Genomic DNA, 12,126 nt, shown 5'->3' on the forward strand with positions numbered 1-12,126 from the left:
TTTCAAGACGCCATTTTGTCAATCTACCCCGTTTTCGTCTCCATTGGTGCATGCCAACTGTGACGTGCACACCCACTATGACGTACACACCCGCTGTGACGTACACGCCCACTGTGACGTGCACATTCGCTGTGATGCATGCACTTCCTTCTCCAGTTATATTTTCTTAATCGGTGATATTCATAGGATTCGGCAGTGTTGCATAGTCATTTTGTTACAAATGGGAAAAAATAGGCTGCTTGCTAGAATTATGTGAAGCTATCCATAGGGGGCATCCACAGCATGCAGCGCTTTGTTGTGATGACGTTAACTGCAACGTCAGCTCACATTGAGCACCACAGTTTTCTAACGTGGAAGTCAGCGAACTTGTTTTTTTTATTAAGTTGTTTTAGATGAAGATTGTGATTTAAAATGTGTAAATTATAACTTAATGATCCACAAGTGTCAGAGATTATAATTTAGAGAAACAAGCATGAAACAAAACACAATTCCAGGTCTGTTTTTGAGGAGGTAACATTATAACACTGCTTAAAACTCAGTCAGTTTTGTGTAATACAGGAGCTTTAAAGTAATGTTTTTGGAGGCTTTAGTCTTATCAAATGTGTAATTACAGGGAGTTTCCAGGACTCTTCAGTGATACAGTGCGCTTATAATCTGAACTATCCTCTGAGACTGGCACAGCACCCCCTACAGGCTGTTCCTTGGAGCGCTTTCTCAGTCAGCAGTCCAGCGGTCATCCTTGAGACAATCAAACAGGTACGAGTCAGGAAACACCATTTAAACTCATTAATATTTTGGTAATGAAGGTGAGTTTGTGTTTGAAGATGTTCTTACCACACCGAGACATAAGTCATTTGGGACAAGGTGAAATACAGCAGCTGTGTTTGCTCACAGTTTCAAGGAGAGGCTCAGACACTGATTGTGGCTAACTGCTAATGCCTCTAAACAGAGCCTAAATAAACAAATAAAGACAGAAAGTATGTAAGGAGAGGAAGTATATTTTAGAACTATCTCTTCATTATCTTTAACTAGAACAGATATTAGTACAACTGACACTGGACACGTGACGTGGCATCTGTTATAATACTGACACAAAAACCCAAATAATTTTTATGTTTTAAGAAATACTGACTTGGATATAAAGGAAGAACTGAAAAGAAAACTGACAAATTAACAGGGCGTGTTGTTTACCTCTAGAAATAACTGTTCTACTATCTGCTATAGCTAATCTGCTATTGTGACGACAAATATATAATAATGTAGAAAAAAACGTGTGAAAGAAACAAAACACAATTTCAGGTCTGTTTGTGATGAGGAAACAACATTAGAACAGAGATCAGAGAATAGTGTAATACGGGCCCTTTAAGGTGTCTTGAAAGGCGATAAATATAATGCATTATTATTATCTCATAAGTTACCGTGTCCCTCTGTCTCAGTCTGAGGAGCAGACCCGCACTCTGGTACTGCGCCTGTATGAGTCACATGGGGGCACTGTGACGGCTGCTCTCAACACGTCACTTCCTGTCAGAGATGTGTGGCAGTGAGTAATCAAATACTGACATTTTCATGACTGCACAATGACTTTTATATGAATCATAGTGTTTCCTTTGCAGCTGTGACCTCCTGGAGAGACGGGACCTGAGTCGAGCGGTGTCGCTAACTGCTCAGGGAATCATTCTCCAGTTCAAACCTTTTCAAATTATTTCACTTCTTCTGGTGTTGTAATGATTTTTCAATTGAAACTCATTACACAGTCACTGCCAGTCAAATTCTTACCTTCATCAATTTAAAACCAACACATTTCAATTCAAAGAAGGGACTTTTTTTGGATGATTAGGCTCAGCAGACTTCAGGCTCTTGATTATGTGATAGACAGCTTCATATTAGGTACTGATACAACTAAAGATTGTATAAAGAAATGAACTGAGTGCGACGTCACCCACAGCGTTCAGCTCCGAATCAAACCTGTTACTAACGCTATGGACCTTGGGGAAAGAGGGTGCCTGATTTGTCTGTTATTAATATTCATATCTTGATTTACAGACACAATAGTGAAATAAAAAGCCAGGATCATGTAGAGCGGGTTAATACAAACATCTTAAGACCAAAATGACGAGTCTGAGAGCAGCAATTACAGAGGGCCACAGTTTTTCAAAAGTAAATTGGAGCCAGAGACGATGGAGCCGGAAGTGCGCCTAAGATTGCTTCCTGTTTGGAATGCAGCTAGCAGGTTAGCTATGTCCATTTATATATACAGTCTATGGATACAACTAATAGATATTCGATGTTGATATGGTGGTCTGATCAAAGCAAAGGCCACAATCTATTTTTAGTTCATTTATTAAAAATATTTACAAAATCCCCTTGTAATCATCTGCTGTTATGTCTTGTCATTTGTGCGTTCTCCCTCTGTGAATCTGAAATACAGGTTTTGTTTTTATTAAAATAATGCAAAGATAGTTTTTTTTTTAAATCACTAGTTCCACACTGTACCTGCCGCTGGGGTTGGTGGGTCTTGCTCTTGTTGGACCTAGACTTGCTCTCTCTGTTTGGAAGTTCACTGGTTTCCCGGGCCTTTCCTGCCCTCCTCCCAGATCCTGATCCGTTCTCTTTCTTTACTGTTTGTTTGGCCTCCGTTTCCATTTTGATCGCCTTTTTCTCAGTTGTGTTTCCAGAACGACATCGTGCAGGCTAAAAACAAAGCCAAAACCGAGTCCACTTGCCAAACCAAACATGGGCTTAGATTACACACATTAAAGAGCCAATATCACGCAAAATGGACTCTGGTGAGCTTTAAGCCACGTTATACAGTGAGGCAAATAAATATTTGAACACCCTGTGATTTTGCAAGTTCTCCCACTTAGAAATCATAGAGGGGTCTGAAATTTTCATCTTAGGTGCATGTCCACTCTGAGAGACATAATATAAAAAAAAAATCTGGAAATCACATTGTATGATTTTTTTAAAATAATTTATTTCTATGTTACTGCTGCAAATAAGTATTTGAACACCTGTCTATCAGCTAGAATTCTGACCCTCAAAGACCTGTTAGTCCACCTTTAAAAAGTCCACCTCCACTCCACTTATTATCCTAAATTAGAAGCACCCGTTTTAGGCCGTTAGCTGCATAAAAACACCTGTCCACCCCATACAATCAGTAAGACTCCAACTACTAACATGGCCAAGGCCAAAGAACTGTCAAAATGCACAAGAGACAAAATTGTAGACCTCCACAAGGCTGGAAAGGGCTACGGGGCAATTGCCAAGCAGCTTGGTGAAAAAAGATTCACTGTTGGAGCAATTATTAGAAAATGGAAGAAGCTAAACATGACTGTCAATCTCTCTCGGACTGGGGCTCCATGCAAGATCTCACCTCGTGGGGCCTCAATGATCCTAAGAAAGGTGAGGAATCAACCCAGAACTACACGGGAGGAGTAGGTCAATGACCTGAAAAGAGCTGGGACCACCGTTTCCAAGGTTACTGTTAGTAATACACTAAGACGTCATGGTTTAAAATCATGCATGGCACGGAAGGTTCTCCTGCTTAAACCAGCACATGTCCAGGCTCGTCTTAAGTTTGCCAATGACCATTTGGATGATCCAGAGGAGTCATGGGAGAAAGTCATGTGGTCAGATGAGACCAAAATTGAAGCTTTTTGTCTTAATTCCACTTGCCGTGTTTGGAGGAAGAATGATGAACACCATCCCTACTGTGAAGCATGGGAGTGGTAGCATCATGCTTTGGGGGCGTTTTTCTGCATATGGGACAGGACGACTGCACTGTATTAAAGAGAGGATGACCGGGGCCATGTATTGCGAGATTTTGGGGAACAACCTCCTTCCCTCAGTTAGAGCATTGAAGATGGGTCATGGCTGGGTCTTCCAACATGACAATGACACAAAGCACACAGCCAAGATAACCAAGGAGTGGCTCCGTAAGAAGCATATCAAGGATCTGGAGTGGCCTAGCCAGTCTCCAGAACTAAACCCAATACAAAATCTTTGGAGGGAGCTCAAACTCCGTGTTTCTCAGCAACAGGCCAGAAACCTGACTGATCTAGAGAAGATCTGTGTGGAGGAGTGGGCCAAAATCCCTCCTGCAGTGTGTCCAAACCTGGTGAAAAACTACAGGAAACATTTGACCTCTGTAATTGCAAACAAAGGCTACTGTACTAAATATTAACATTGATTTTCTCAGGTGTTCAAATACTTATTTGCAGCAGTAACATACAAATTAAAAAATAAATCATACAATGTGATTTCCAGATTTATTTTTTTGATTATGTCTCTCACAGTGGACATGCACCTAAGATGAAGGTTTCAGACCCCTCCATGATTTCTAAGTGGGAGAACTTGCAAAATCACAGGGTATTCAAATACTTATTTGCCTCACTGTAATGCTATTTAAATTATTCTAGTGAAGGTGTAGCATTTAAAAACACAGTGCAGCATTTCCTGTATCACCACATGACATCACAAGGTGGAACAGAGTGTTTTCAGTTTGAGAGAAGAACTCAGCCTAAATATGCAGGGTTTGTGTGTTAAAAATGTGTGAATGAAACAACAAAACTCCAGGTCTGTTTGTGATGAGGAAACATTACAACAGATCATTTGGTTCGGCCTTTAAGTGTTTTCACTGCATTACCTTCTTCACAGTCGACACATGGTCATCTTCTTTCTTTACTCTTTTTCTCGCCTTTGGTGATTTAGCACCTGATGATAAAAATAATACATACTTTCATTGGAGGGCTGGGCCTGGTTAGTACTAGGATAGTAGTTGTGTCCTTAAGCAAGATATTCAACCCATCTTGCCTGTTATCAATGTGCATTGAGTGTTAGTGATGGGCTGATGGGTAGAGGGGTAGAGCAGCAGAGGGGCAGATGGCGTGGATTGGCAGCCTCGCTTCACACCACAAATGTAATGGATTAATGAAGCAATGCAAAGCTCTTTGGGCTATAAGGCGCTATGAGAAAACTGCCATTTTAAATGTGAAATAGTGAAATAGCACTGCTATGATTACAAACCTTTAGGCGCCATAGGACCTGGATCTCCCTGAAAAATGAAAATACAGAAAGTAAATTATTATTATTATTATGTGGATATGTTAAACTTACACTAAACCATATCGTTCTTCCATTGCTGTCCCGAAGAGACTTCATGCCATCCACATAGTAACACTTCAGCCACGCCTCAAACTCTGAGTAGTTGGCCTTTTCTGGATCGTAGCCCTTTCCACCTTTGATGTGAAAATATGAGTTTTAACAAGATTACATAAAACGACAAGATTAAATTATCAAACTGATCACAAATAGCTAAATAATGACCCATTCTTGGCTTTAAAATCTGGGACTTTGGGAATAGTTTTGTCCCCCAAACCTCCCACTGACTGTTTATATACTGAATCAACAGTTCCATTTATGCCCATGTACGGCAGAGTTCAGCTGAAGATGACGAGACTCACTGAGATTCACCACTTCCAGAGGGACTGTGTGACAGAGCCGGAGCAGATCTGGCATCTCTTGTTTGACATGCTGCTTCGTGTCGGCCAGCTTTAAAACACAATACAAGTACATTATGAAAGGAGTGAGGTAATTTACAAGGCCAGGTAACTAGAATGATCAGATAATGAATATAGAATCTAATTTTAAGATAAGATAAAGTTTATTGTCCCGCAGCTTAAAATCACACTTACACTCACACATACACGACAGTCTCAAGATACATGTGCCATTATTAATGTCCATAGTCCATTTGTGCACTGCACAATCATAAAGTGTCCAAGTTATTTCACAAGCCCCATTTCGCAAGATTCGGACTGCCAACCATCAGATCAGTGGACAACCGCTCTACCAACTGAGCCACTGTCGCCCCAACAAATACAGCAGAGTAACAGCTGAATTATGAATAATAAAAAAACCTCAGTATAATTTTCCTTGTCAAAACCTGCAGAGGTGTGAACAGACCTGAAAGTACATTTCAATAATGAGATCGGGATCTGAGTGTGTGTGTATATATAAAATGTGTGTAAACATGGTCAGTGCTGAGGTTAACTCTGCACACTCATTTCTGTCTCTTGTTTATTTTTAGGATTATTCACACTGTAGATTCTTACTGAAGCATCAAACTATGAGTGACACATGTGGATGTAGTGAACACAAACACACTCAAAATAACTTGTTTTAGAGTTTAGATTTTGAAAACTAGCCTATTCACTTATTTTTATCACTGCTTCTAAAACTGGCATTCCTTGGCCATAGCTCAGAGAGAGAAAGCCAAGGGTTTGAGGTCCACAAAGCAAAGGGAGGAGACTCTGAGGATTTGAATCGAAATTATTAAAAAAAGAGTTATTTCACATTTTTTCTTTGCTACATAACTCCATATCGCTCACTTCATATATTTGATGTCTTCTGTGTGTATTTGAAATGTACAAAGTAGTAAACAGAAAGAAACGCAACACTGGAGGGTTTGTCCAAACGTGGCTGGTCATGCGTGTGTGTCGGCAGGTTGTGCGTGTGGGCTGGTCGTGCGTATGTACGCGTGTCGGTTGGTCATGCGTGTTGCTCACCAGCTGCCAGGGCTCACATACATCTATATCCAGCCCTGTGAGTACTGTCCTGGCACACTCAAACGGGGCGATGTTCAACCTATGAAACATTTAAGAAGAAACCACAGACTGTGTAAAGAAGTGGACTAAGTGAGTGATGTCACTCACAGTGTTTGGCTCCAAATGAAGTTCATAGAGGCTAGCAGTTATAAGGACCAATTTGGAGCAGAGTTCCATATTTGGAATTCTGACAGCGAGTCCCATCCAAAACTCAGTTGTTTTCAGTACAAAAAAATACAATTAAAAGTTAAAATTCATAAACAAATTTGAAATAAAATTATAGTTCTTGTGGCCATTAGACACTACAGAGCTGATTAGCCCCCAGGTTTTATATTTTTTTTAATATATTTTTTTCTAACTCAATGGGAAAAATGAACAAAAATGTCCCCAACCACAAAATGGGCTGCGACTGTTGAGCTCTCCTGGTAAAAAGATTAGCCTTTGAAATAACATGTATAACTCAAGAGAGCGGGATTCAAACTTCCAAACTTCAGATGAGTGGACAAACACGTGCTTTGTGCTGTAGTGTTGTCATGGTGATTCAGGTGGTCCTGTTACCTGTACAGTATCTCGGCTCTCAGATAGTTGCCGATGCCGTTGAAATATTTCTGATTGAGCAGCACTTCACAGACAGGTTTGTCAAAGGCCGGGTCTGACAGCCGTGAGAGAACACACTCCCTGGAGAACATAAAGGGAGCAGTAAGTTTAAAGTTGGGAGTTTATTTCGACTGACAGCTGATGTCATCAACATTCCCCAGGGTGTGATGCTAACTGGGGGCACTGCTCTGTCTGAAGCTCTGTTACTCAAATTAGACCTTAATCTGAGCTTTGTTTTAGCACAATCTGACCAGAAAGAACTGAGTTATCTGAACTACAGCAGGTGAGCTGATTTATTCTGTTGGACAAGTTCCTCTCAAATAACATTACAGTTACAAGTTAGCTAGCATTAGCTTTAGCAAACAGTTTTTAAAAAGTTGAGAGTCACTTACTGAAAATCAAACTCCTAAACAGTACCATGAACACTCAGATTGGATTTTTTCTTGAGTTTTCAGGCTATATTAAAAGTATTTTGTCAGTGTTTGCTAATGTGTGCATTGTGTCACCATGGTAACTGCTGAACATTCTGCCATTTACATACATGTAGAACACACTTGGCATGATGTAACTGCAAAGTATCAATTTGATGTCCCACAGTATGGGATTCATTTACCTGTCATGCATTTATTCATTCATTAAGAAACAGCTTCATTGAAAAACATTCTCACCACTCCACAGATCTGACTTGTAACTTGGCCTCTCAGAGACTTAATGCCATGCTGTGGAACATGCTCAGCAATAACCTCTCCATGGAATGCAACTGATATTGTTAATAGAGACATCTGAATGTTGTTTGTCAGGATGTGTGTCCTGGGTCTGCTGACCTAAAGCTTTTGTACTCAAACATAGTACATGGGCCCCTGTCAGGTTGCCAGGTTCCGTTCGGGTGCCAGCTCCCAAACCGCCGCGTGTCCACAAAACTCAGCACTCTGCGTGGCTTCTCTTTGGTGTAAAAGCTTAAGTGTGCGTGTTTGGGCAGGTCATCCTCTGTGGTCATCTTGAATAACCCAGACATGCCAAAGTGGAACACTATGTCCATGGGTTTGGGTGCGTCTGCGGTCAGCTCTCTCCCCTCAGCACCCATGGGCGCCAGGGTCAGTTTCACTTCCTTCCCTCTGGAGGTGGCAGTGATGCTGTAGGCCTCGCAGCAGAAGGGCACATCCGGGTTCTTACTGACTTCAGATTTCCGCACGGCTCCAGTGAACACTACGCCCCCACACGCTCTGTTTACGTAAAGGCTAGCCAGGTGGAGCTCTGGTCCCTCTGGCATGTTGTCAAGACAGCTGAAACAGCAGCACAGTTTGATTAAGACGTTCTACATTTAAAATCACTTTGAATACTGCAAAAACAGCCCGTGGGTAATGATTTGCAAACTTGGACATTTCATAACCTGCAGAGTGACTGTAGAATAATCTTTTCCCACAGAGTTCTGTCAGAGCAAACCTCCTGTTTCTGAAGTGCGCGGACACAATCACAGGAGCCAAACTAAACAAGCCGCCCTGGTAATGCACCGTCTTGTGCAGAGGAAGGTCGAGTAACACAAAGTACGCGAAATATTCATTTTACCACCATATGAACTCTGCATGAAACAAAATGCTACAGTTCTGATAACTTACCAATGAAAACGATTTAGAAACTCCGACCCACGTCTGTTACAAAAGGAGTTGTTCAATTTAAAGAGTGTGAATTCGGAAGTCTCGCAGGATTTGGAATTGTTATGTCGTCCATCTTGTTTGTAGTTTTATTTTCACTGCTTATATTAATCAGTAGACGTTTATTGCTTTAACGGGCTGTAGTAGCCCAGGAGCAAATCCAAATCAGACTAAACAATTTTACAGGGCAACAGACGTAATAAAAAGGCACAGAGACATTTATTAAATGTAATAAATTCATTTATATAAATCAGCTAAAATGTTTGTGCAAAAACAGTGTTACAGCATAATTATTTACATTAACACACATGAATAGTACAGTACGAAGTACTATGGCCTCTGGACATACTTAAGGTCAGCTTTTTTCATCCTTCACTGCAGAGAGTTCATCAGACTCTGAGCCTGTTTAAGCTCTGAAAAACAATAGAGAAAACAGCCACCACAAAGACCCATCACTCCACTGTGGGTTTGCAGTAAGTCAAATAATAATAGGTGAAATAAAACACTGACCACAAAGCAGGACTCTGAACTTGTCAGCAGACACTGACACCACTGTGGTCTCAGAGGCTCCTGACTCTGTTCCTTTCACCTGCAATTTGAGCTGAACACTGGGTTCATTCACATCCTTTACTTCACTGGAGCTTAAAGTGTAGTCAACACGCCACGACACAGATTCAAGACGTCCCACTGCAGACAGAGATCCTCAGACTGACTCTGACCCACTGAACACAAGGGGTTTCTTTGATAAATAAATACTTACATCTCAGGCTCATCTCTTTCAGTTTCTCCCGCAGGGCTGAGTGTTTGTCTTCATATGACTTGCACAGGCCTGTTGTGTGCTCTGAGATGACATAATAAAAAACAAGTTAGTAGATTCATGTTAGCCAACATCCAACAGTTAAAAAAACCTAAAAAGAAAAATAAACAAAAATAATACATTTCATGTTGACTGTTGTAGACTGTGTGTTATAACCTTTCAGTTTCAAAAATGAAACTTGGGTTTAAAAGTTAACTCAGGGTTAATCTCCTCTGGGACAAAAGAGTTTTCTGCTCCACTTAACGGGTTTGGAGTAGAGATAGAAAACTCAGAGGTGTGAGTATAAATCCACCACAAGCAGCAGCTCTTCTTCACTGCTCCCTGCTCCTCCTTGGCCCTTATTGATGACCCCATAATGCGGCTCTCAAAGGTCAATGCAAAGGAGAAAGAAGGAGAAGGAAGGCAAAGGAATGAGGTATTTTTAACTGATTTCAGATTGAGCCATAATAAACCCTGAGTATAGCAGAAGACAAGACGTCATGTGACTGTGGATCAGGTTTTATATAAAAGAAATGTGTTTAATCAGTTTATCTTTTTTTATTTTATTTTGAAGAGTCAGATAATATTACTCAAAAAGCCTATACAATTTTGGATAAAAACATTAAACTTACAAAAAAGTTTAAAATGACAATTTTAATATTTGGTTTTAGATTTTAAATTAAATTTGCTAATTATTAGTGCATTTGGTCCATTTTGTCCAATCAGAGCTCTCCTTCAGGAGACTCTTGTTAAACTAGGGGTTAGAGGAATAAAACCTGCCCTGGATCATTTTAGGGTCACAGAGTGAGTTACCATGGTAACTGACTCAGGGTTTAGGTTAACTCTCTCTGTGAAACAGAACACTCTGAGCTGAGCTCTTTTCAGGGTTAACAAGTTTGGCCTAAACCTGCTTCTTGAAACAGGGTCATTGGCAGGTCTCACCTTTAGGTAAACCGAGCTGCTGCAGTTCACTAGACAGAGACTCACAGTCAACATCGTGCTTCGCTGCGTTGGAGAGGATGAAGCTGAGCACTGCCACACTGGCCTTAATGTCTCCACTTTCTGAAAGAACAAATACAAACTTCAAAATTGTGGAATTGTGGTGATATGGTTCAGTGGTTCAGCATTTAAAAAATATTCAATTTACCAAACTTTGCATCTGCTGTAAATTTTGTGACTTTATCATACTGAGAAGAGAAACATTATGAAGATGTGAAAAAAACATGATAATAGACTAAATAGGAATAAAAGAATGAAAAATACTTACATCAATGCCGTCTCCAAGTAATTCTTTTAAGACTTGTGCACAAAGTAGTTTCATCTTGACACTAGACTGTAAAAGAAACACCACAAATAGGAGAAAAGAAACATTCAAATGTTTCTATAGAAGCATTATTAATACGTGATATTAATGTTCTGTTTCTTACCAGTTTAGCCAGTGTGCTCATTTCTGCAAGAACCCAGTCCGGGCAATCCAAATCTCCACAGAATCTGAACCGCTATAATCCATAGAGCAGTGTCACAGAGCAGTGTCACAGAGCGGAGTCACAGAGCCGAGTCACAGAACAGAGACAGAGTCACAGAGCAGAGACACAGAAGAGTCACAGAGCAGGGCCACAGAGTCATAGAGCAGAGTCACAGTTTCAATGGAGTCCGCAGTAGCATCTTTAGCTTAGCTTGTTAGCCAGCCTGTTTTATACACAGACGTAACCAGCCACGTTTAGCTAAGTATTTGTGGCTTGGATAAATACACATCTCGCTTACAGGCCTCATATAACAAAACATGCACATTTTGATGATTAAATGTTTACCATGGCACCGATGAGACGATCTGCAGAAGAGGACGCTCTAAACACTGGGCATTTCGTCCGGGGGCGGGCCGTGACGTAACCATGGCAACGCACTTTTAAATCACACTGTATATATTTAAATATAAATATCTTCTTCATATTTTTCATATTCATATCTTTAGAGGTTATGCTGCAAATGTTGATTTATAACAATATATTTTTCCCATCAGTTTAAATTTAGAGTTAGGATTTGCGTTAGGATCAGAGTTTAGGGTTTTTGGATAGAATTGCTAACCAGATCTTAAGTCTGATTATGAATTCAACTCACTCGGTCTTGAGGGAAAACACAGCACTAGACTGTAAATATAACAGTACAGCACGCAGCCGTTAGCTTTAGTTTTAGATTTGATAAACATGAAACACCTCTTAGCCCCACAACCCGGAAGTCCAGTTCACGTATACTCGTTTGTGATTGGTTTAACACGTGCGGCTACGTCACTCGTTTAATCACATGACTTTACCAAATCATAACATAATAATAATCCAATGAAATATGTTTTATTTGTATTTGAGAGTGTGCAATAAAAATAAATAAATAAAATCCTATCCGTGGCTTTCAGAATATTCGGCCATAGCGACCACAGAAATATTGAATGAATTAAGTTTATTTTGGTTGTTTATATTTT

The 12,126-nt window shown here is 40.3% G+C and overlaps 3 protein-coding genes across 4 annotated transcripts in view; 1 reads left to right on the forward strand and 2 right to left on the reverse strand.

The window, feature by feature from the left end:
- The window catches only part of man2c1 (mannosidase, alpha, class 2C, member 1), a 27,354-nt gene extending 24,986 nt beyond the window's left edge, over nucleotides 1-2,368 (forward strand). Inside the window, exons 24-26 of the mRNA XM_033967984.2 lie at nucleotides 614-756; nucleotides 1,437-1,540; nucleotides 1,614-2,368. Of these exons, the coding sequence (XP_033823875.1) occupies nucleotides 614-756; nucleotides 1,437-1,540; nucleotides 1,614-1,725 (359 nt within the window). The 3' untranslated portion in view covers nucleotides 1,726-2,368. The remainder of the gene's footprint in view (nucleotides 1-613; nucleotides 757-1,436; nucleotides 1,541-1,613) is intronic.
- On the reverse strand, nucleotides 2,360-8,860 carry neil1 (nei-like DNA glycosylase 1). 2 transcript variants are annotated; one of them, XM_055222406.1, is made up of 10 exons: nucleotides 8,819-8,860; nucleotides 8,027-8,485; nucleotides 7,164-7,283; nucleotides 6,567-6,645; nucleotides 5,463-5,550; nucleotides 5,116-5,237; nucleotides 5,026-5,053; nucleotides 4,646-4,713; nucleotides 2,494-2,691; nucleotides 2,360-2,417 (listed from the first exon to the last, which is right to left on the reverse strand). In XM_055222406.1, exons 2-10 carry the CDS (start codon nucleotides 8,470-8,472, stop codon nucleotides 2,391-2,393), a joined length of 1,176 nt encoding a protein of 391 aa, XP_055078381.1. In that variant the 5' UTR covers nucleotides 8,473-8,485; nucleotides 8,819-8,860; the 3' UTR covers nucleotides 2,360-2,390. The 2 variants fall into 2 exon arrangements, with proteins under 2 accessions (XP_055078381.1, XP_055078382.1); XM_055222407.1 differs by lacking the exons at nucleotides 2,360-2,417; nucleotides 2,494-2,691; nucleotides 4,646-4,713 and adding an exon at nucleotides 4,811-4,903.
- Nucleotides 8,861-9,121: 261 nt separating this feature from the next.
- On the reverse strand, nucleotides 9,122-11,514 carry commd4 (COMM domain containing 4). Its single transcript, XM_033967983.2, has 8 exons — nucleotides 11,462-11,514; nucleotides 11,078-11,149; nucleotides 10,918-10,983; nucleotides 10,798-10,837; nucleotides 10,593-10,712; nucleotides 9,615-9,695; nucleotides 9,365-9,541; nucleotides 9,122-9,267 (listed from the first exon to the last, which is right to left on the reverse strand). Exons 1-8 carry the CDS (start codon nucleotides 11,462-11,464, stop codon nucleotides 9,227-9,229), a joined length of 600 nt encoding a protein of 199 aa, XP_033823874.2. The 5' UTR covers nucleotides 11,465-11,514; the 3' UTR covers nucleotides 9,122-9,226.
- Nucleotides 11,515-12,126: the final 612 nt, after the last annotated feature.

This window comes from Periophthalmus magnuspinnatus, chromosome 6 (genome assembly GCF_009829125.3).
Source record: "Periophthalmus magnuspinnatus isolate fPerMag1 chromosome 6, fPerMag1.2.pri, whole genome shotgun sequence".
Classification (NCBI taxonomy): domain Eukaryota; kingdom Metazoa; phylum Chordata; class Actinopteri; order Gobiiformes; family Gobiidae; genus Periophthalmus; species Periophthalmus magnuspinnatus.

Coding starts and splice junctions, on each gene's coding strand:
- neil1 (XM_055222406.1), bottom strand. CDS start 8,472: ATGCCAGAGGGACCAGAGCTCCACCTGGCTAGCCTTTACGTAAACAGA. Junction 6,646..7,163: donor AGAGCCGAGATACTGTACAG/GTAACAGGACCA, acceptor AATGTTTCATAG/GTTGAACATCGCCCCGTTTG. Junction 5,551..6,566: donor TATGTGAGCCCTGGCAGCTG/GTGAGCAACACG, acceptor TGTGTTTTAAAG/CTGGCCGACACGAAGCAGCA.
- commd4 (XM_033967983.2), bottom strand. Junction 10,984..11,077: donor TGAGCACACTGGCTAAACTG/GTAAGAAACAGA, acceptor TTTCTTTTACAG/TCTAGTGTCAAGATGAAACT. Junction 10,838..10,917: donor TACTTGGAGACGGCATTGAT/GTAAGTATTTTT, acceptor TTCTCTTCTCAG/TATGATAAAGTCACAAAATT.